Source organism: Tinamus guttatus, unplaced genomic scaffold, assembly GCF_059628265.1.
Source record: "Tinamus guttatus ecotype Peru unplaced genomic scaffold, ASM5962826v1 Tinamus_guttatus_pri_ptg000045l, whole genome shotgun sequence".
NCBI lineage: Eukaryota > Metazoa > Chordata > Aves > Tinamiformes > Tinamidae > Tinamus > Tinamus guttatus.
Window position 1 is genome coordinate 3,479,515 of NW_028288579.1, and position 21,340 is coordinate 3,500,854.

Sequence of the window (21,340 nt, forward strand, 5' to 3'; positions counted from 1 at the left end):
CTGTCTTCCTGGTAGGAGGTTAATTAGTCTGTGGTATAAATATGTGCATGCATCATTTTGTGAAAGGTGATGTTGCATCGTGGTACAAATTTCCATGGAGCCGTAGGTGTGGTGTTGGTGATGGGAATCCATTTTTCAGAGGGACATCCGTGCAATTTGGCTGTTCACTCTTGTGGCTAAAACACTCTCTTTTGCTCTAGGGTGATGCTTCCAAGTCCGATTCTGAGGGAGATCTTTTCCCTCACAGCCTGGAAGAAGAGGCTGGACTTAAGAAAAACTTGTCAAATCCGGCCTGTAAGTCACAAGCCCAGGCTGCAGGGCCTTCCGCAGAAACCTCGCTTTGCTGCAAAAGCAACGTGTCACAGCTGGCAGGGAGGTGCTGGGGGTGATGCTGGTGGACAGGGGATGACGGTGCCTGAGGAGGAGGCTCTGGGACAGCCGGGAGGGGAAAACGATGATGGAGCCTGAGCAGGCGGGAAGCGGGGAGCTTGCAGGGCAGAGACAGTCCTTGGGGAGAAGGGGGTTGGGAGTGAAGGCTCAGAGGTGGAGGGTGCTGAAAAATAGCCAGTTGGTGGGGATGGAACAGAGGAGGGAAGAGGCAAAAGACTGGAGGGGAAGGACCTGGAGGGTGTTTGTTGAACGGTTGAGGGGCAGCAGCCACATCTGCTCTCCTGACTTCTTGGAGCCTGATCCATTCTGGATTCACACCCTCTACACCCCCCTGTTCCTGTGCTGTGTTGCAGGAGGAGCTCATCTCCAAGCTGCCCTCCCGGCCCCCATGCCCATGATGTTCACGGCAGAACCCCCTTCTCAAGGGCTGCTACCAGCTTTGCCCACACAAGCAAAGGTGGCCTGGGTCCCTCCCCTAAAAGCCACCTAAAAAGCCACTTGTGTTTTCCAGTGCTGGCCCTGAGCGACCACCCGGAGCTGAAGAAGAGCCTCACGCCGCCGCTCATCATCCACACGGCGGCCACCCCTATGCCCATGCCCAAGAGCGCCATGTTCGGAGAGGCGGCGCAGGGCTACGAGTCCCGCCGGGCGAGCGGTGTCTCCGTGGAGCCCAGCGCTCATGAGCTCAAGTCACCGGTACTCGCTTCCCTTTCTCCTGTTGGTGCTCGCTCCCCTGCTGGCTTTGCTGGGCTTCCTGTGCCGTGTGTGTCTGCCTGGGCTGTGCTCGTGCCTCCCTTGCTCGCAGGGGTCCTGCCAGGCCGGGGTGGCAGGACAGGGAGTGACACTCTTGTCTTCGTGTCCTTTCCGCAGTCCAGTGTCCGGAGCTCCCCGCACAGCCCCTGGAGCGCCGGCAGCAGCTGGAACAGCCGCCGCTCGAGCTGGAACAGCATCGGCCGCGCGCCCAGCCTCAAGCGCCGCGGCCAGAGCGGGGAGCGCAAGTCCCTGCTGTCCGGAGAGGGCAAGGAGAGCTCGGAGGAGGGGGACAGCTCGGATGAGGAGCACTCCAGTCGGGCGGGCAGCTTCAACGGCTCTTTGCCTCAGCGCATGGAGTCGCTGGAAACGAAAGGCTCCTTCGACCTCCAGGACACCCTGCAGGTGCCGTCGCGCTACCGCAGCGGCAGCGTGCACAGCGGCCGTGCCTCCGCCTCCGAGCACCGCGACTGCAACGGGAAAACGGCCGCGGGCCTCCTGCTCCACCAGCTGCCGCCGGACGACCCCCGGCAGGACTGCGACGACTGCGACGACGAAGGCAACATGGTAAGGGGAGGCCGAGCGCTCGCGCCGGGTTTTCCACCGCGGCCGCGGCTCCCCCGCGTGTGCCAGCCACGCTGTGAGGGCCTCAGCCAAGGGCCCCCGAGCTGGAGAAGGGCCCCGGGGTCGCTGCTGGTTTTGCATCCTTTATTTCAGCACCATTTTGTGTCATTCAAGAAGGAGAAACGAGGACCGAGGTCCCGCTGGAAGGTGAGGCGCGGAGGCCCTGCCGTGCTCTGGTTATCGTGGCACTGCGCGTTGTTTGAACAAGTGACTTTCCCTGGTCTCCAGCCAGCGCTCGGTGCTCTGCCCCCGTGCACAGCAGCAGTGTCTGCTGGCATCAACAGCCACCAAAAGGCCAGGGTTTGGCCCACAAGTCCCCTGGAGGCATTAGTCCCATGGAGACAGTGGTAATTTCAAAGGCTTTGCATTAATTTCAATATGAAGAGGCATTAGTCCAATAAGCGCCTCTCTTTCACAGGCTTGAAAAGTGCCATTTAGAAAATGTTAGCTAAAAGCATGGCAGCGGGAGAAGAAGAATCGGCTGCAATTTTGAGCTGATTAGGGTGCAAGACAGCAAAGAGGCATCTCCAGCCTGCGTGTTCCCTCGATCGTCGCTTTCAAATCAGTGCACGTAGTTTGCTGTGTGCTGCCACTGCCCAAATTATGGAAATGCCGCAGGGATTTAGGAGTTGGAGAAACTTCATCAGGGTGAGGGATGCGGTGAAACACTAAGAACTGAGGTTTGAGCTGGTGCCTACCTTGTCCGACCCCAACCAGGGGTAAAGTGGTGGGAATGGGACCAGCAAAGGGATCCAGTGTCCTGCCTGCTGCAGTCACAGCCAGAGATGGGTGCGCGCAAGGGCTTTCAGAACCCGCTTCTTGGTGTAACGTGAGTGTAAATGTGATGCAAACGTCTCATTTTACTGACTGTTCTCTCTGTGCTCATCCCTGAGCTTTTCTGTTGTGCTGGCAGCGGCTGGGGGACATTGCAAAGGCTTGAGGGCACCTTGAGAAGCGAGAACCTGGCGAGGGCAGGAGGATCCTCTCTGGGGACGGAAAGCAGCATGGGGGAGGAAACGGAGGCGTTTCCCTACCCAAAGCAGCACTGCTGGGCATGGCCGGTTCTCCCAGCTTTGGTTGCTTTTCTATTTTAGTTTGGCTTTTTCTCAGGCTTAAGAAGGCAAGTGGCCTCATGCGTCCATCCCCAGGTGGTAATCTGCCAGTCTTGCAAGAGCGATGTGGTTTTTTTTCGGGTAGATTCATGCAATTATAACTTCAATGGTAACCAAGGCCATACTGAGAATGCAAAAGTTGTAACTTGTGGATGTGATTTTACTGTATTTCACTGAGTTTGTTGAATGAAAATGGAAGGTGCAGGATGTGCAGGGATGCAAAAGCCCACGGCAAGCGAACACAGGGGAGAAAGTTTCATAGAGTCACTCAGCCATGAGCCGCCTTGGAAAAGCCATTACCCCATTGCCTCTGCAGCACGGCGCCTCAGCCCGGGGTTGTATTGATTGTCTTAACCTGGTTCTTAACCTCCATGAAATAAATAGAGTTTTTAAGAAAGGGAACAGTAATTATCTTTGGCAAAAGCACTGAGAAAATGATCAGGAGCGCGTGCTCTTCAGAGCTAGCGCGGGGTGTCTTTGGTGCTCCTGCCTGTGCTGTGTTTTCCAGCCCGCCTGAGCCCAACACACGGGCGGGCCCAGAGCATCCTGCGGGTCTCCTGCTTTGCCTGCTTCACGTAAGGAGTTTGCTGGCAGCTCCCCTCTGGCATTAGCAACGCTGCGACCTGGCACGTGGAGGCTGCGCGGTCCCTTCCCTCCTGTCCCATCCCGTCCGCCCCCGCGGCGCTGGTGATGTTCTCGTGGATAAGATGCAGGTTTTCATCTTGATTATGATGCTGCTCGTGGTGTAAATGAGCAGCCTTCTCCCTTTCCTGAACGCTGAGGTCTGGTTGGACCCAAGGTCTCTGAATCCTCTCCCACAGAGCACTCGGTCGCAAATACTTACGTAAATAATGGCAGAAAAAGGATTAAAAAGACAAAAAAAAAAAAGGCAAAAAACCAAGCACGCCTCTGCCTGTGGTATCTCCATAGCGAGCAGCTGGGACATCCTCAGCTGGCAGTTGCCTTTCCTCATGCTCTTAAATATGTATTCACTGCAAATCACTAAACCAGAGGGATTGGAATATATTGCTTAGATTAGTGAAATCAGTCTCTCGGTTGCTGTGCTTCCCTTTGTGATTTCCTCCTGACATTTTTTGGGGGATTCTTTGCCCCTAAATTAACCTTGACAAAGTCAGGAAAAAGTCATTATTTTTTAAATTGAAAAAAAAAAATTCCCAAACTCCCCCACCAACAAAGAAGAAAAGAACTCAACTGTTATTCAGATCAAAGTAATCCTAAATATGCCCTTCTGCAACAAAGCTTAACAAGCTCTCCTTGCTGGATGGTTTTGATTGCCTCTGCACAGAAATAAAAGAAAGTGCAAGGATTTCATTTGGATCTCGCAGGCTCCCATTATATTAGTGCCACTCCACTGCTTTCAAAGAGTTTATTCCAAATTTACGTTGCTCCGACGGGCCCGCATCAGGCCCCTAATATCTCTTCTCCCCCAAAATATGAAATCGGGGGACCAAATTCTGCTGTTCATTGCACGAAGGTAGACAAGGAAGAACTGCCGAGAGCAGCACCAGGATCTGTGCAGACATCTGTGCTGCTCAGATCTGCTTGTCCAGGTTTTGTTACAGGTCGCTGCCAGCATCAGCTGCAAAATTTCAGGAAAAAAAAGGCAGAAAAAAAGTCACTGCCAAGTAAAGAGCCAGTGACTGAGTGCTCAGAGCGGGAAGAGAGAGAACTGTTTAATCTGGCACCAACGGTGTCTTCAAGCAAACCCTGTCCCTTCCCATCCCCTGCAAAGCGAGCTGGGCACAGGCCAAGCTGCGTGTGAACGTTGCACATCGCAGCGGCGGCTCCTCTCATCTCTGGCCGTGCTGCTTTATTCTGTGCTATGAAGTGCAGACATGCTCTAAACTCTCTCGTCCTGCCCCTCTGAACGTCTAAAGTGCAGTAGTTGGTTCCTGAGCACCTCTAGGCACTGCTCGAGGTCAGTTATGGCTCGTGGGGAATTTTGCAGCAGTTTCCCCCCATCTTTATAATAAATCTTTTATAGATTTAACCCTCCCGCTTACTCCAAGAAATGTATCAGTCATCTTTTAATGTGTGCTGCCTTTCATCTTGCCCTCAGAAGTGCATTAATATCTCAAAGCAAAAAAAAAAAAAAGGGGGGGGGCGGAGAAAAAAGCACACTATTTATCAGGAGCTCTCCTTAATGTGGGATTCGAGGGGGCTGTTTGCAGTGCGGTAGATGAAGGCAGCGTCGCTGCTTATTAGTGAGAATGGAGCGTGTGCCTTGTCCCCGCGGGCCCCTCCGCGTCCGCGCTGGCTCGAGGGGGAGGCAGTTTGGGCTGGGAGCACGTCAGGACGTCGCATGTAACGCGCTAGCAGCCGAATAGAGAGTAGTTCTTTCCCCCTCCCACTCCCGTCTTTATTCATCCTGTCCAGGTGTGTTTTATGAACAAATAGATTTGATTTAAGCGGCATAATTGATATATCGCTTTGAACATAATACAGGCTTAAGCAGCAATCAGCCTGATTGTAAGCAGTGGATGTGTGTCTGGACCTTGCAGAGGAAGCGTTGGATGGCACTTAGGCTGGCAGTGCTCATTTTTATTTCGCAAATATCTTGCGCTTGGCTCCAATTACTGCGCTGTGCTGTTCCCGGGGTGGAAAGCTGGAGGAATTCCCTTGGCTTTCGATTTCCACGGCCGTATCCGGGGGCCGCGCTCGGCCCCACATCCAGCGCCGGGCGCCGTGGCCCTGGCTGCCCCGCGCTCAATGGAGAGACGTGAGGGAGGATCGCTCCATGCCTTGGCCATCTGATTTAGCCTGTGAACTGCAAGCTGCAACAATTAGACAAACCCCAAAATATCTTTGGCATTAAAATTGGACAAAAGGAATATAAAGAAGCATTCTGTGCTGCTGACGCATTACCATTCACTACAAATCCCCATGATAAATACCAGAACTGCTTTGAACAAGAGATACTGCTGGAATCCTTCCAGCTCACAGAATGAACCAGACCAAGTCACAGCTACTGCTCCGTGGCCAGAGTCTGGGGTGGCAATCGCTGCTCTTGCTGCAACTTCGAGCAGGCACCTTATTTTATCCGTTTATTTATCTTTGTTGAATCCAAGGATAATTAAACTAACTACAATGCTAGGAGGGATAACACAACCCCAAGGATGCATGCTCTATTAAATACAGTTTAGACAGAGAGGAGCTTTTCTCAATCCTTGCCTACAGTTGGAAAATGAACGTGAGATCAGCCAAGATGTGGCTGGAATCTACTCGTGTGATGTGTGTTTGCATAGAAGGGGAAAGAAGGATGAACAGCCGAAGGAGAAGGGTAGAAAAAATCCGCTTTTTTTCTTTGTTCAGACTTTTATTATTTTCACACGGTGGCTTTCATTTTCAAAAAGGTTCAGGTTGTCACCAAGTGCTTTCATTAAAACAGACGCTGTACTAGCTATTACCCATCGCTAATGAGACCCCCAGCTGAGCGCATAGAGGAACACAAAGCATTTCCTCCATTCGATCCAATTACCCTAACAAATCCCGTTTTTACAGTCCGGAATACCTTGAGCTGCTCATAGTTTGGCTCCAAAGGAACACAGATTTCCCCCCTTCCAACCTGAAGTAAATAAAAATGCCTCAGTCCCGCGTGCGAGCGTGGAGGTTCCTCTCCCCTGCTCCACACATCTCTGCTCCTTTGCAGGTCCATTAGTGACCATCTGCAGGAAAAGCTGCAGAGAGCCCGTGTAGCCACATCCCAGGTGTGTGAACATCCAGGCCAAGGGGTGGGGGGGAAATCAGAGTCACAGAGGAGCATGAGTTTTATTGCCTGCAAGTGCAAAGCATTGTGGTGGTATTGCTCAAACTCATCTGTGCGTTTTCCTTCGGGCGCTTTGATTCGAAAGGGCTGAGAAAGCCCTTGTGCAGGGAAAAGGTGTCGATCGGGGCAGCTGAGTCCTGTATGGTTTCTTCTGCTTGCTCACAGGCTAGTTCATAGCAGCGTCCTGTAAATCAGATTAAAGGTGTTGGCCTCTCTTCAGAGATCTGAGGAGAAGTCAAAAAGCTCTAATCCACAGGCCCAGGCAGCCAGGGCAAGTCTTGCCCTTTGCATCTGCAGCTTCTTGTCTTCGGTTGACTTGTTGACCAAGGCCTTAAAATCTGTCCTCCTGGCCTTAAACAACCTTGCAGACGATATAAACCGTAAGTATGTCTGGCTGAGGATGCGCTCCAGTTCAAGTAGGAATTAATTCGGGGGAGCTGCGTAGCCCGCGTTCATCCAGGAGGTCAGCCTGGCTGGCCACGATGTTCCCTTCTGGCTTTATAATCTCCCCATCTAGTCTGTTCGGGCCGAACTGAGGGGCAGCTGTTTGCCATGGTGCTCATGGACCAACGCGCAGGACCCGGGTGATTCCTTTGGCTTCACGGCCGGGCGCAGGTGGAGGACTTTGTAGGACTTGGCCCAGCAAGCAGCAGGAATCCCTCTGCTCCTCTTAGAGCCTTGTATATTCCTTTAAAACAAAACAAACAAAAAGGAAACTCGCAAGATTCAGTTGAGCATCTGCTAAGCATCTAGAGTGGCCGAGGCCGCTCCGTGTGGGTTCAGTCCTGGGGAACGTGGGTTGGGGTTGATGAGCTCCCTCGAGCGGGAACTGCGGCTGATTTTACTTGGGCCAGCACAGTCAGGGCAGCAGATTTCTTTACAACTCTGTCTCCTTGTCCCCATCCTGCCCCATGCCTTGGGGTGCCCGGAGCATCCTGCAAGTGGAGCAGCTCCAAAAGCAACGAGCAGCCAAGAGGCCGTGTTGATGGGTAGCAATAAAAGACTACAACATGCTGTATGTTTTCCTCCTAGAGCAAAAGGGACCGCATGAAAGCTTGGGTTTGGGCACATCTCCCCACGTGGTGCAAAGAGAGAGACTCCTGGTCCATCTACGTCTTTGCTCCTCACTCCAGGTAAGGCAGCCCCGCTCGGGCAGGAGCAGCGCGCTTGCCGCGGATGTCCAGGTTGCGAGGGCTCGCACTGCCCGTGTATCCCAGCGCGGTCTCCACACGTCAGCCCACCTGTTTCCCAGATGGAAGCCCTGCTCTTATGCTGCAGCATGGTTAGGCAGCAAACAGGACTAAGGATACTAAAGAAATACGAGGTTGCACCAGGTGCATGCTTACGACATTGCAGACCTTGCTAAAACTGCCTCTCGCCCTGGTCTTCTGTCTTCTCCTTTCCCTTCCTTCCTCTCCTAACAACCTCTGGCAAGCTGCCCTCCCTTGGCCGGGGAGCCTGAGCTCCCTTGTGCCTCCCTAGGCCCCGCTGGCCTCGGTGTCCCCGTGCGTGCTCGTAGGAGCACCCTGAACAAGGGTTTCCTGGGTTTGGGCTGGTGGGCCCTGGGCAGCACTCAAGTTCATTCATACAACGATTAGAGAGATTTTCGGAAACAGACTTTGGGAAATGTAATACGAGATTATAAATCCTGGGTCAGTGTACAGCCATCTGTTGTAATAAATAGCTCCTGTCCTTCTGTTCCATGTGGTGTGCTCAAGCCTTACATGTTTGGTGGGGGTATTGCTTTCATTATTTAGGCTAAACCCGAGCATTACGGACAAGGGGGAGCTCAGATCCAAACCTGGACGCATGTCTGAGCTGCAGGAACAGCTGCTCGGTTTCAAGTGAGCCTAAGTCCTCTATGCATATTACGAGAGCTTGAAATCTGTGGCTCAGTCCTGTAGCTCAGCTCCTTTTCCATTCGTACACAGATCTGCTGCAACATGCAGCTATGCCAGAGCAGGGACTGGGAGATTGCAGCTCATCTGCTTTGCAGACAGAGCGCTGAATTCTCCTGCCATGCTCAGAGCCGAGCGTTGACGAGAGTGTGTTCATCTCCAGCCCTCGAGCGTTAACAGCTAGTGTGTGTGTCTTTTTTTTCCTTCTTCTTTCCGGGCAGATTCCGTCTGATGTGCAATAAAATCATCACGCACAAGATGTTTGATCATATCGTCTTGGTCATCATTTTCCTGAACTGCATTACCATTGCCATGGAACGACCCAAAATTGAGCCTCACAGCGCTGTGAGTTCTTGAGGTTACGTCTGCCTGTGCTCTGGGTGCCGTGTGGCTTACACCCTGGGCTTGGTCTCGCTTTCTTTCATGAACGGGAAGCTGCATCCAGTGCAAATCCCTGGGTCACGCTGGGAGGACAGGCAGGTGTCAGGAAAGGAGAGCTGGAGAACGGCCCAGAGAGTGTTTTGCCAGGGTGATGTTTGGGGAAACCTTCAGGTGTCTCCTGGTGCTATTCCCCTCCTGCTCCATGCATTGCGCCTGCTCCTTGCTGTCTTAGCCCTGCAGCTTCTTGTTAGGGGTTACTGAAAAACAAACCCTACCAAGATGTTTTTTAATTTCAGCAACAAATTCACCTTTATGGTGGATGCTAAAATGCTTTCCATGGCAAAGAAGGAGAGGGGGTTCTTCCACAAACTCAGCTCTTGGTCTCTACCCAGTCTTCTTTCAAAGTACGGAGCAGCCCCATGGTCTGCAATACATCGAGATTCTCTGTAATAATATCCCACTGCTGCAAGTATGAGCAAGGTTTTTAATACTGACATAACCATGACATCTGTCTCAGTTTCCCCCTCTGATAAACCTTCAAACACTTTTCCTCTCTCGGCATGATGTTCGCTTCTTCCATCTGTTCTTCATGGGCATGTATGTATGGTGTGAAGGAGAAGGGAGAAACTGTTCATTTCATATTTTTCTCTCCCCTTTGTCTGTCATCTTTGTTGTGATACAAGCAAAAGTGAATTCATATATGCACTGTGATTCCATTTCCCCGAACAATGTTGTTTTAATAGATTACATTTATTTCATTTTATTCTTTTAAACAGACTCTCATTACATCAACCTCCATCAGATGAGCAGAATGATCTGACTGCTCTTTTATTTTAGCACAGGTTGTGGTACATACACTGGGATCTTGCTGACACATTGCAAAAGACAACCTGTGTCACAACCATCCAGAGCCCTGTTCTGTCCACATGGGCGAGTCGGGTTTATTTTCATGGATCTTCAAAATAAGACCTTAAAACTGGAGCCCTGGCTTCTGTCTGCCTATTTTAAGCTTTCCCTAGTCCTCCTTAGTGTGCCTGGAGGCCCCTGCCTAAGTTTTTTTTTTTTTTCTTTTGCTCGCTGTGCAAACGGCTGCACCAGCTATCGCTGCCCTGTGATGGCCGTTTCTGGCCCAAAGCTGGCGTGTGTGCCTGGCTGGCAAATGCTCTGGGGAAAGCCTGTAGCTAGCCCAGTGCTTGGGAGGTTTCAAGGGTGCAGATGAAAGGAAATCTGAGGAGGGCCAGGAAAGCCTTGTGAGAAGAGAGCCGGGCTTCCTGCTAGCGGCAGGGGAGGCGGTGGATGTTGAGGGAGCCAGGAGGCCGTGCTTGTGGTGACAGGGCTCTCATCTGGAAACCAAGAGAGTTAGTTTAGCTTGAGTTGTTTAAAATAATTATACTTTGCTTCCCCAAGCTGCGGATTTCCCAGCCGCTTCCAGCGAGTTCTTGTTTGCTGCCCCAGTTTCTGCGGGCTTATCGGAGCAGGGGATGCCGTTGCTAGCCAACACGCACTCCCTGTTTCAGAGAGCAGGACGAGGGCCGTGGAGATTATCCTTGAAAATAGCCACATGCTTGCCAGAGAGAAATGTAATATCTCCAGTCTTCTCTCCGTGCTTTTGCTGTGTTATCTCTGGCCCCAGAAGCGCCATCCTGCCGCACGCTGCTGCTTCCTCCTGCACTTGCTGCCCTTGTGCAGCAGCCAGCTAAAGGCCAGAGATGTTTCCTAACACAGTGCAGGTCTAGGACCTAATTAATTATGGACTCAGTATGGAAACAAGCTACTCTGTGGTTCCTGAGTCACTTTCAGTAAATCATGATCTGGCAAGCAAGCGAGTTGCCAAGGTGTTTTGTCTTGTTTAAATTGCATCTCATTTTGAGCTAGAGATCTGCATCTCCAAGAGGACTGCTCCTTAGGGAGCAGCAGAAGTAAATCCAAGATTTTTATTAGCAGAATTGGAGATGTTTCAGCTGTCCATGTACAAGCATACATGCACACATACCCTCTTTCCTCTACCCTGCTTCTCCCACTCTCTGTTTCTCAGTACAGGCAATCAGAGATTGCTCAGGGATTAGGGAAAAGTGTAATGTATTTAATGATCATCATTAAAAAGAAAGGTTTCTGCTAGCTGCAGATAGGGAACCAGCCCATGGCCTCATCTGTAAGCACGAGCTGCTATTGCAGAGCCGTGGCAGCGAGGAGTGCAGAGACCAGGGAGACTATTGGACTTCAGCCCCAGGTCCAGCCTGCGGTTTGGGCAGTGAATCCACCTTTCGGGGGCCGGGTCTTGGCTGGTATAGACCCCTAGAGCTCCTCCAGCTTCGGAGCCACCACAGCTCCCTCCAGCTGAGCTCCTGCCTCCCTCGGGTCCTCCTTGCCTTGCCCTACAGCTGGGCCAACAGTGACCCGATTCACCAGGACCAGGGGAGCCGGGACGCTGGGGCAGGGGCTGGGGCGCCGCCGGCCCCACGCGAGGGTTGGCCGCTGTCCCTGGTGCTGACACTGGCCCCGGCCCCTGGCCGCGCGCGGGGGGATGTCGAAATATTTGGGTGTTTCCTGCTCTGAGAAGCTGCAGTTTGAGGTTTGTTTCAGCCTGGACGCTGGGGAGCGGTTAGTAACACTGCCAATGTACATGGGGGACCGTATGGCTGCAGAGAGCGGGTTTAGAAAATGTTGTCGCTTGCTTTCTTTTCTTTTCTTAATAGGAACGGATTTTCCTAACGCTCTCCAACTACATATTCACAGTTATCTTCCTGACTGAAATGACAGTTAAGGTAAATGAAGCTGAGGGATGCTCGTGGCTGTACTATATTGATGATATTTTATTACCATGGAATTGTAACCCTCCTAGGCTCACCAGTTATGAGCGAGGTGCATATTTTCCTCTTCTGAATGATATTCAAGTACCCACCACGTGCCTTATTCTGAGCACATTTCACACAGAACGATTTCCCTGAAGTTGCTCTTGATTTACACCATTATATGAGCAATGGGATGCTTCAATTCAGCAATCTTTCCTATTCAGCAAAGCTCTTGAGCACACGCTTAACTTCAGCCATGCATGTGAGTCCCGATGTCTTCCACAACCTAAACAGCGATGTGCTTTCCTGAGGAGGAAGAGACTTAAGCGTGTTGAAATGCTTTGCTGGATTTGAGGCAGGAGGCTGGAAAGACTGTCAAAAACACATTGCTGTAAATCTCTCTTGTGTAATTCATAATCATCTCAAAAAACAAAACAAACAAACAAAAAATTCTTTAGGAAGTTTCTCTATTTTCATTATTTGCAAAGCTGGTAAATGACCGCCTTGGGTCAACTGCTCTAAACCTCTACTCCTGGAGTCTGTAGAAATAAAACATGATCAAATATTTTATGATAGAGCTAAACGTGTTAGAAATAGTTTTGCAGCTAGGTTTAGATGCAGTATAAATACATCAGCTGTAAGGGACAATCTGGAATGTTTTGCAGAGTTATTTTTCCAATCCTTGCAGTATAACACTTTGCTGACTTGTCCATTTAGGCTTCCATACTGTGAAGCAAATGGGCTTATAGATTTGTATCTGTAAATAATGCACTCTCGATAGGCTGTTAAGTGGAAGAAATGTATTGGATGCAGAAGTCCTAACTCCTTGCAACTTGGTGTCCATGCAGGTGGTGGCACTAGGCTTATGTTTTGGGGAGAAAGCCTACCTGAAAAGCAGCTGGAACGTGCTGGATGGAGTGCTGGTTCTCATCTCCGTCATAGACATCCTGGTCTCAATGGTGTCAGACAGCGGCACGAAGATCCTGGGGATGTTAAGGGTGTTGAGGCTGCTGAGGACACTGCGGCCGTTAAGGTAAGCAGGGGATGAGGAAATGTAGCTCGGTGCTGGGTTTGCTTGCCGGAGGGGCAGCAGATCTGAAGCGGCAGCGAGGGTGCGAGGAGCACGAGGGAAGGAGCGCGGCGCTGCTGCCAGCCCCATGGCCACCCCGACGCTCTGCAGAGCACGAGCAGGGTCCAGCCCGGTCACGAGGAGCTCTGGGCGCTTGCGCGTGTTGGGACTGAGCCCAAGTGCAGTAGTAAACTGATCGATGCCTCCTCTGCTCATTAAAACACACATTCCCTGCTATTTGTGTTCTCGTTTGCTCAGTGTAAAGTGCAGCTTAACAGCTTCTTCTCCCCCTTTCCTTCAGGCAGTCGATGGCTTTTGTAACAAAGAAGGAAATTAGTAGCAGGTGGCAGATCATTTTTAAGGAAGCAGAGACTAAACTCGTGCTGAACCTAGAATGAAAAGAGCTTTTTGGTTATGTGTTTTTTCTGTTTTTGTTTTTTTTTTTCCTCTCAATTCCCTGTTAATTTTACAGTAATGCTTATTTTGAGAATTGCCAAGATGAGATCAGAGCAGTCATCCTTCCATCCCTGGCAGCAGGCAGTATCAGCTCCTCCAGGGACAGGACCCCTCTGCAAAACCTGGTCTTGCTTCTTCCAAACAGGCATGGGTTTTGTCCTGCACCCCAAGGCATGAAGGTTTCTCTCCATGCTAAATGCAGCCTCTCTCTAATGCTATTGTTGCTGCTCTTGTTATGCAGCAACTAATAAAGCTTCCAGCTCAAAGCACCTTTGTGTGCCTGTCATATCTTACTGCTGCCTCTTTCATAAAAGATTCTCTTTGAGTCAGGATTTTCTCTTTCAGGACAGAGAAATAGGACCTTGCTTCTGACAGATTTTGTTTTACTACCCATGTGTGAATAATAAGTCTAAATAACGACGGCCATGCCCATATATACAGCTTTCGAATATTCTCAATAGCTATGAAAGAGATTCTGTTAAATTAGGCTGTGTGTATTTTGTGCCTGGTGAGTTTTAGGACATAATCTGCTTTAATCATCTTGATCTGGACAAGCAGAGTCCTTGTGTGCGGTTCAGCTCCCCAGCCGTATGACTAGATGCATCTTCCGATGTGAATCCAAGTCAGGCTTTCCTCTCTTCCTATGTTCCCCAGCTTCCAATTGTCAACCATTGTTTCTGGGGGCAGTTTCTGCCAGATTGCTGGTTTGTTGTACCAGCTCTACTCTTCTGTTCTGACTGATTTTTGGCCCACGTTATGAAAAACCTACAAAATAATCTGGACAGCTCTAGGCAAAAGGGTTGATTGCCCCTTTCTCTGAATACAAGTTTCTCTCTTAAGGCTGCGCAGCTAGATCAGATCTGGAAAATGATATCTGGGCCCTGCTGATCCCTACTAGAGTCACCTGAGTGATCCTCTGCAAGCCCTTATCCTGCCACCCATAAGCTGCCTTGTGGATCTAAATGTCTGCCTGGCCAGGATTGGGCTCTTCCTTTACTGGAGTCTTTTGATGCAATCACCTATATGCATAAGTACTCTGTGGTTATGGGATAATCCGCTGAGTATCCCCAGGAAGGAGGAAGATCTGCTGTCTGGAGGGGGTGCAGTGTTAGGCCCTTCCGTTGCTATTTCTTTCCTGTTGGCATTTGATATATTTTCTCATGAGAACGTGTGAATGTTTTCCGCCGACACACTGCTTTATACTACAAAGGAAATGTAAAAAGACAGCAACAAATGCATTCCCTAAATATGTTCACAATCAGTCCTATTTCCCTGTAATTAGATTTGTAGGAAATGAAAAAGCAACCATTAAACTGGGGGCTTTTCAGTAAGTCGTAAATCTGCACATGTGGAGACCCATCTGCCTCGGCGATGCACATCTGGGCTCCCCTGGGCTCTCCTCTGCCCGCAGCTGCCCTCTCCCGTTGCCGCCGTCGCGGCGCGCGGCTCTCCTGTCCCAGCCTGGGGCAGGGGCGAGCGCGGCCACGCGCACTGCTGCGCCGTCTTGGGGACGGCGTCGTCACCGGGAAATCCAGCTGCAGTGACGTGCGGGTGACAAGTGGCTGTGGTCTTTGCATGCCGCGGGTCCAGCCCCTGTGTCACCGGGATCACAGTGACTGCTTGGCTGCAGAGCGACTCGACCCCTCGCGTCCTGTCTTGTGTGGCCGCGTGGGAACAGCTCTGCGAGAGGGAAAGGCTGAGGAGATGGTACCGGTGAGGAGCTGTGTGTCACCAGGCTGTCTCTGTCACACTGAGCTGCCAAGCAGGGACAGCTCTCGTCACCTCCACGCTGGCTTATGACAGCTTGTCTGATAGATGCTTTGAAGGGATTCGTCTTACAAAAGCCCTCATTCGTTCTGTCTCTTATTTTCTCCGGTGGAAACAGCCTTGTTGCTTTATTCAGCCTACAAAACCACACATGCTTGTGCCATTTGCAAAGGCATAAGAAAAATTGGCTTGCGTGCCAATCACGGACTTTTGATTGTATGATTGATTATCAGGCTGCAAATTAAATCCATGAGAGTTCAAGTCCAGCTTTATGCCCAGAATTCCAAAAATATATTCAGAAAGGAGTGACATTTAAAGTTGTTTCCGTGACCCTCTGATGTTTCAGCCAGTAGAAGCATTGCTTATACAAGAACATTCCTTCCTAATGCGTTCAACCTGCTGTTGTTGGGTTCAAGTGCTGTCGCTTAAGATACAAGAGAAATCAAGATTAAAAATGTATTCAGAATTAATTTGGATGGACTTCAGTGCTATTTTACTCTTTGCAGAGCCTGGGCTTTGGCTCCCAAAGCAGATGGATAAATTGCTCTTAATATTGTTGCAGTATGAAATAGTCATCTCGTAGATGCTCTTCTCTCTATCATGTTATCACCTTTGCCATCTTTTCTCGGTCTCTGGTGGAAGGTCTGCATTAACACCGATCTGCCGCTGCTTCATCTGAGAGCTCTGATCAGACTAGCAGGCTCGAGGATAGTAAATGTGTTCCAGCTGGGGCGAAGCTGACAGTGGTTTTGGAGTGTCTGCACACGAGGGGTTTAACAACACTCTGAATGCTGAGACCAGCAGAAGCAGGAGGAACTCGAGGGATTAGTGTTTCTTCACACTGAAAAAAAAATAGTCTAACTTCAATTTCCCCATCTGTCATGTGCCAAAGGCAGAGTGGAATTGTCCTGAATGCAACCTCGGCGCGGCTACGGCTCTGGCACGGCCAGAGGGCTCCTCCGCTTGAGCAATAAATTGCAGGAGTGGTGGGTCAGAGAATACGAGCTTGCAAGTGTGATATCAGCAGGATCTTGGGCATTATTGATGAGGTGCTGGGATGCTGTACGTTAATGTATTGGAGCTGACACTAATAATCTGGAAGTGCTGCGGGTGCTTTCATTGGCACTTCTGAGGGAGTTACCACACTCCCAAGAGAGCCAGGAGGAGTCTTTGTACTGACTTGCCTGGATGTTCGATCGGGCCTTTATTTTGAGGCAGCTCCAAAGTCTGAAGGTTTTTATTAGTGTGAATTATCATTTTTCTGTTTCAAAGTCTTCTCTCACTGTTATTGTAGGGCTGGAAACAGCATTGATGTGGAGCTAGACTGGCGGCAGCCTTTTAACCTCATGCATTCTAGTTTGAGGAATTCCCTGGTTGATCAAGACTGAAAGCAGTCAAAAGCTGTACAGCTTCTCAGCCCTTTCTTCACAACACACATGATTTTAAGTCAGATGAGAAACCTCCTATTTTCTGTCTCTGTTGGATCCCAAGTGGTATTTCACAAAGAAAATCACTTTATAACCTCTAGAATTGGTTTCCTTAATAAGTCTTGATGAAAATTATCAACTTAAGACTCTGGAGACTCAATTTTGTCTTTGTTTCCCCAAATTAAAGATGCTGCAGGACCCAGGCCTCCAGTTTAGAAGATTTGGCTTCAGTTCCCTGCTCAGTATGTGCTCCTTCCTTTGTAACAGTGAGCAAAATACCTAAGACAAGACCCCAAAGTCATGTATGTGTCTAATTTCCATCGGTCTGTAGGTTCTATTCTATTGTCCTGAGTAGTGTTTCACCCAGGACAGTGCAAGGATAATATGTGAGGAACAGCAAGGTCTCCAGGTCATTTGAGAAGATCCAGAGGAGAGACTTGGTGTCAGTCTACCAGGCCCAGACACTGCTTGCTTTGCATGCTGAGATGTACTGGGAGGAGTTCTTGTCTTGCAGATGCTGCTTGTTAGGAGCTAGTCTGGCATTAACCATCTCATTAGACTATTAACATCTAACGTCCTTTGCTGGCTTGATCTCACCCAACTCTTACCCTCGGTGAAGGTATAACGAGATAGCAGCAGTGAACTGCACCGGTGAGGATCACAGCCCTAATTGATGTGGGCAGTTGTGGCAGCCCATGCTGACCTACCTGCACATTGGCTGTGTGGTGACTCCACTCACTGGGTGAGAGCTGACCCTGATGGATCCCCACCATCACCTGGGGCACCCAAGCTTTGGACCTGGGACGCCCAAGCCTTGTAGCCTGAGCCATCTCAGACCCACGGCTCATTTACTAAAGTAACCCCAGTCTGAGCAAAAGGAGAGCCAAGGTGTCCAAAACCACAGCAATTACCTGGAAGAGATGCCCAGGCTGAGGAATAGAAGCATCTGCCTTTTGTGTTTCCTTGGTAAGAGTGGATAAAAAATATCACCATATGTTTCTTTTTAAAAAGATAATTGATGACTTACACTTGACATTTGAAGCAAATATTTAACCAGAAAGAGGGAAATATTTTTTAGCTTTCAAGATACTGTTCAAAGCCAGCAGGTTTTTTTTCTTTTTTTTTTTTTTCTTCAAAAAGAAGTCGTCTGTTCACTGAGAACTGCAGTTTGCTAAACCTGGGCAGAAGGGGATTCCTGCAGGCTTGGCCTGAGTCCTGCTGGGTCAGCACACACATGTTAAGGTCAGGGATGTCTGTAATGTGGATGCATCCATGGGGACCCCTGCTGGGAACATCACAGCCTGGCAAAGATGGAAAGAGGAGGAGAAATTGGATTTTCTCCAGGTGTCAAAACTCGGAGCTTTGCTTCAGGTGTGTGCCTGGACTTGGGACCAAATGGGTGATGCAGTGAGGGCAGTTTATGGGAAGAAAACCTGACAGAAGGGAGGAAGTGGGAATTTGGGTGCACTTTTGAGTACCAGTCATTGGAAGGAATCACGAAGCAGTACCCAGAAGAATGCAGGTGCTTCCCTCCTGCCTCTTGCAGTTTCTGCCACGGGAATTCCCTGCTTCGTGGCATCAGTGCACCTCAATTTACAGAGCTAGTGAGATGCTGACCTCCCACAGGGACCATGAGGATGTAGGCATTCTTCAGAAGTGTTTGTCAGTCCCCCAGCTCTCCACCACCGTGTTGGAGAGCTTGGACACCTTGTTCTTCTTGCCCACCGTGAGGGGATGGCTTCTCTACTTTTCTGGTCTTTTCACTGTGGTGGTGTCCTTGAAAGTGCTGCACTGTTCTTCTCTGTCGTTTTTCTGTCATGATATTGTCCACATTAGTCTCTCTCTGAGTATAATCTAATCTGTGTTATGAAATTCTGTGCAGCACCAGACAGAGGTGCTACAGAAATGAGATTAGGCCATTATAGTCCTGCTGGTGAGGTTGTTACAGAAGCGGCAATGTCATCCAGATACCTGACCTTGTGGAGTGGGTACAAAGCTGAAACAGTACAGAGGGGCAGCTTGGGGCTATGTACGTGGTAGCACTGTGAGGACACACACAAGCCTTGACTTATCACATCAGACCTGTGGACGTTGTATAAAAGCGGCTGCTCCATTTCACAAACTGAGCCAGGGAAACCAAACTGTGCCAGAATGTGCTCTGGAAAACCCTTTCTTTGCAGTCCTGGACTCACTACAGCTGTGAGTGTGTGTTTGTGCATGACTCAAAGCAACAGGCTGGATCCCAGAGAAGCTATGAACCCTTTGGATTGAATGGTGGTAAAAGGAAAGCACCAACGTCTTGAATATATTATAATGAACTGTAATTAGGAGACTATGATCAGGAGATCACAGAGAATGGGTTAGATTAAAACCATTATTCTAGATTTGTAAATTTATATGGGTAGTCTTATACTTCTGTTCCTATGAATTTTGAAGCACTCTCCAGAGACCTGGTTGCTTATTCAGAGTCTTCTCCTTTTCTTTCAATCAAAGCTGCAAAAACCCTTTTTTCTCGAACAGCCTAATAATCTCTAAGGTCAATCTCCTGTCATGGTTTTGAAACATTTGCCCCTCTAAGGAGCTTTTTTATTTTTTCTTCCCCCCCGCCCCTCGTCTCTCCCTGGTGCTGTTTGCATCCCTTCCATCCTGGAGGAATACTGGACAAGAGCAGGACTAACACAGGTTTTGTGCTTACTTCCCTCACAGAGTCATTAGTCGAGCCCAAGGACTGAAGCTGGTGGTGGAGACTCTCATGTCATCGCTGAAGCCCATCGGGAACATCGTGGTCATCTGCTGTGCCTTTTTCATTATCTTTGGGATCCTGGGAGTTCAGGTGAGTCCCCCGTAAGCCTCGCCACCACCTCCCACCACGTTCTTCCCCCCGATCATCCTACAGGAGGGTTAGGCCTGAGGTATGAGGCACCGCTGGAAAGCGGTGCTGTCCCTGTTCAGGGAAACAAAAATCTCACTCTTGTTCCATGCATGAGATAGCATGGGGACATCTCCCTCCACGTTTATTCTAGGCTTAAACCTGTGGGGAAATAGAAATTCTCAAAGCTGAAACCATTAGATTGTAAAATATAGAGAAAATCTGACCTGGAGATTCATTCAGGATCCTGACAGTTCTGCAAGGAAGCTTGCAGAGATAGAGATTTCTGAGTCTGCTCAGCACAAGCGCTGCTAGCAATACCTTCAGTCCCAGGAGTGCAGGAATCCAGTGGGAAAAATATAGCAGAGTTTCCAATGCAATTGGTTTCTCATTATCTGAAAAGGAGAGATTGTTTTGTATGAATTTTCTGACACGACACTTATTTCTTTCTGAAGTTTACCTGATCTGTCACAACCAGCTTTGGAAAGCAGCTCTGTTTTGCTTTGCTTTAGAAAGATGTGTTATGTAATATCTTATACTAATATACTGTTTAAATAATAAATACAGCATTGAAAATAAACAGAAAAAAAACCCCTGCTATCCATAACTGTCTAAGCGGATAGATTGGCTTAGCAGTACAGCACAGCAATATCCATCCATTATACTAAACAGGTTCATAAAACTAACCATATTCCATAAAACAGTATAAAACTAAGACATGGGAAAATTTATGCTAAACAACAAAATTTGCAATATGCTCTTCAAATTTCCTTCCTGCTAATTGTGATTGCTTTCCCTAGTGACTCGCAGTCTTAAGTTAAATTGTCATGACTATTGATGTGCTTAAGCAGTAGCTGCAAGTACAACTGATCCTGTATTCAGGATGCAAAATCTCAGTTAATATTTATGTCTAATTAGGTACAAGATAAGGGCCATAACTATTGCTATAAAAAGAAAATGATGTCTCAAAATTACAGTGGGTTTTCCCTGTAAATATGAGCTGGAGATAAAACTACAGTTCATAGTTTTTATGTCATTAATATCCAGACTCCCAGGTTTCTAATGATGTATCCTTCAAGCAAGACTTTTTATTGTAGAATATGGCCACACATTAATAGCCATTAATTAGACTTAAGAAATAAATGAATAAGGAAACAACACTAAGAAACACTGGGTCTTTCAGAAGTGCTGAAACTCTGTAGCTCCAGTTGAAGAGCAGCCGGTGAGCTGCTTTCTTGCAAACTGAGCTTTGTATTTCCAAACCCATTTAATAGCTGTGTTACTGCTCCCATCTGACTGGCATTACAGTCCAGGTCCTAGAGAAATTGTATTTATAGACAATATATTAAAATCAGTTGTTTACCTTACTGCTTAATTAAACCTTTTAGGTCTGTGAAGACTATATCTCCCCAGCCTGCCTTGCACACACTTAGTGCTTCTCTATGGAAAGGTCAGGGGATATGTTTCTTCTTACATGCAAAAATTTATGACTGTGGAGTGGTGACTAACTTTGCATGCCCGGAGAACATCCTTCTGTTGCTGTTGATTCCTGAAGGAAACCCACGGAGTAATAACGTGGGTTTGCCGTGTTCACTTTTTTTATTTCAAGTGATTTTTGTCTTAAACAACAGATCAAAAAACATCAGCATCTTTCCTCCATATACCCAGGTGGTGTTTAAGGAGCCTGAAAGAGCAGGTTGCTGTCTTCCCCGAACAGGTATAGCTAATGTCAATAGCTTCTGTCAGCAGATAAAACCCGATTTGTTAGATGTCTCAGGGGCTCTGATACCATCCGTTCTGCTAGCATCAATCAGGCTGTCTCAAGCAGTAATCATCATCATCATCCCCTGCCTTGTGCTCTCCCGTGTGCAGGAAGTGCCAGCTCTGGAATTAAGTACATGGAGACTTATGTCTCTTGCAGGTCTAAGTTAGGAGTTAACTCCCTAGGAGCTACATCTCTCCTGATTTACCCCAAAGGCAATAAGGTCAGGACCAGGTACCGGCACTAGCCAGGCCTG

General features: G+C 48.9%; 1 protein-coding gene across 4 annotated transcripts in view; it reads left to right on the forward strand.

The window, feature by feature from the left end:
* CACNA1G (calcium voltage-gated channel subunit alpha1 G) overlaps positions 1 to 21,340 on the forward strand; it is a 115,987-nt gene that overhangs the window by 59,830 nt on the left and 34,817 nt on the right. For 2 of the 4 annotated variants that reach the window (XM_088538173.1, XM_088538169.1), the window contains 8 exons: positions 201 to 294; positions 902 to 1,086; positions 1,261 to 1,707; positions 7,696 to 7,796; positions 8,783 to 8,906; positions 11,639 to 11,707; positions 12,583 to 12,767; positions 19,160 to 19,286. In XM_088538173.1, coding sequence (XP_088394299.1) covers positions 201 to 294; positions 902 to 1,086; positions 1,261 to 1,707; positions 7,696 to 7,796; positions 8,783 to 8,906; positions 11,639 to 11,707; positions 12,583 to 12,767; positions 19,160 to 19,286 — 1,332 coding nt within the window. Of the gene's footprint in view, positions 1 to 200; positions 295 to 901; positions 1,708 to 7,695; positions 7,797 to 8,782; positions 8,907 to 11,638; positions 11,708 to 12,582; positions 12,768 to 19,159; positions 19,287 to 21,340 lie in introns of all 4 variants that reach the window. The other 2 variants (XM_088538157.1, XM_088538166.1) reach the window with 1 other exon arrangement.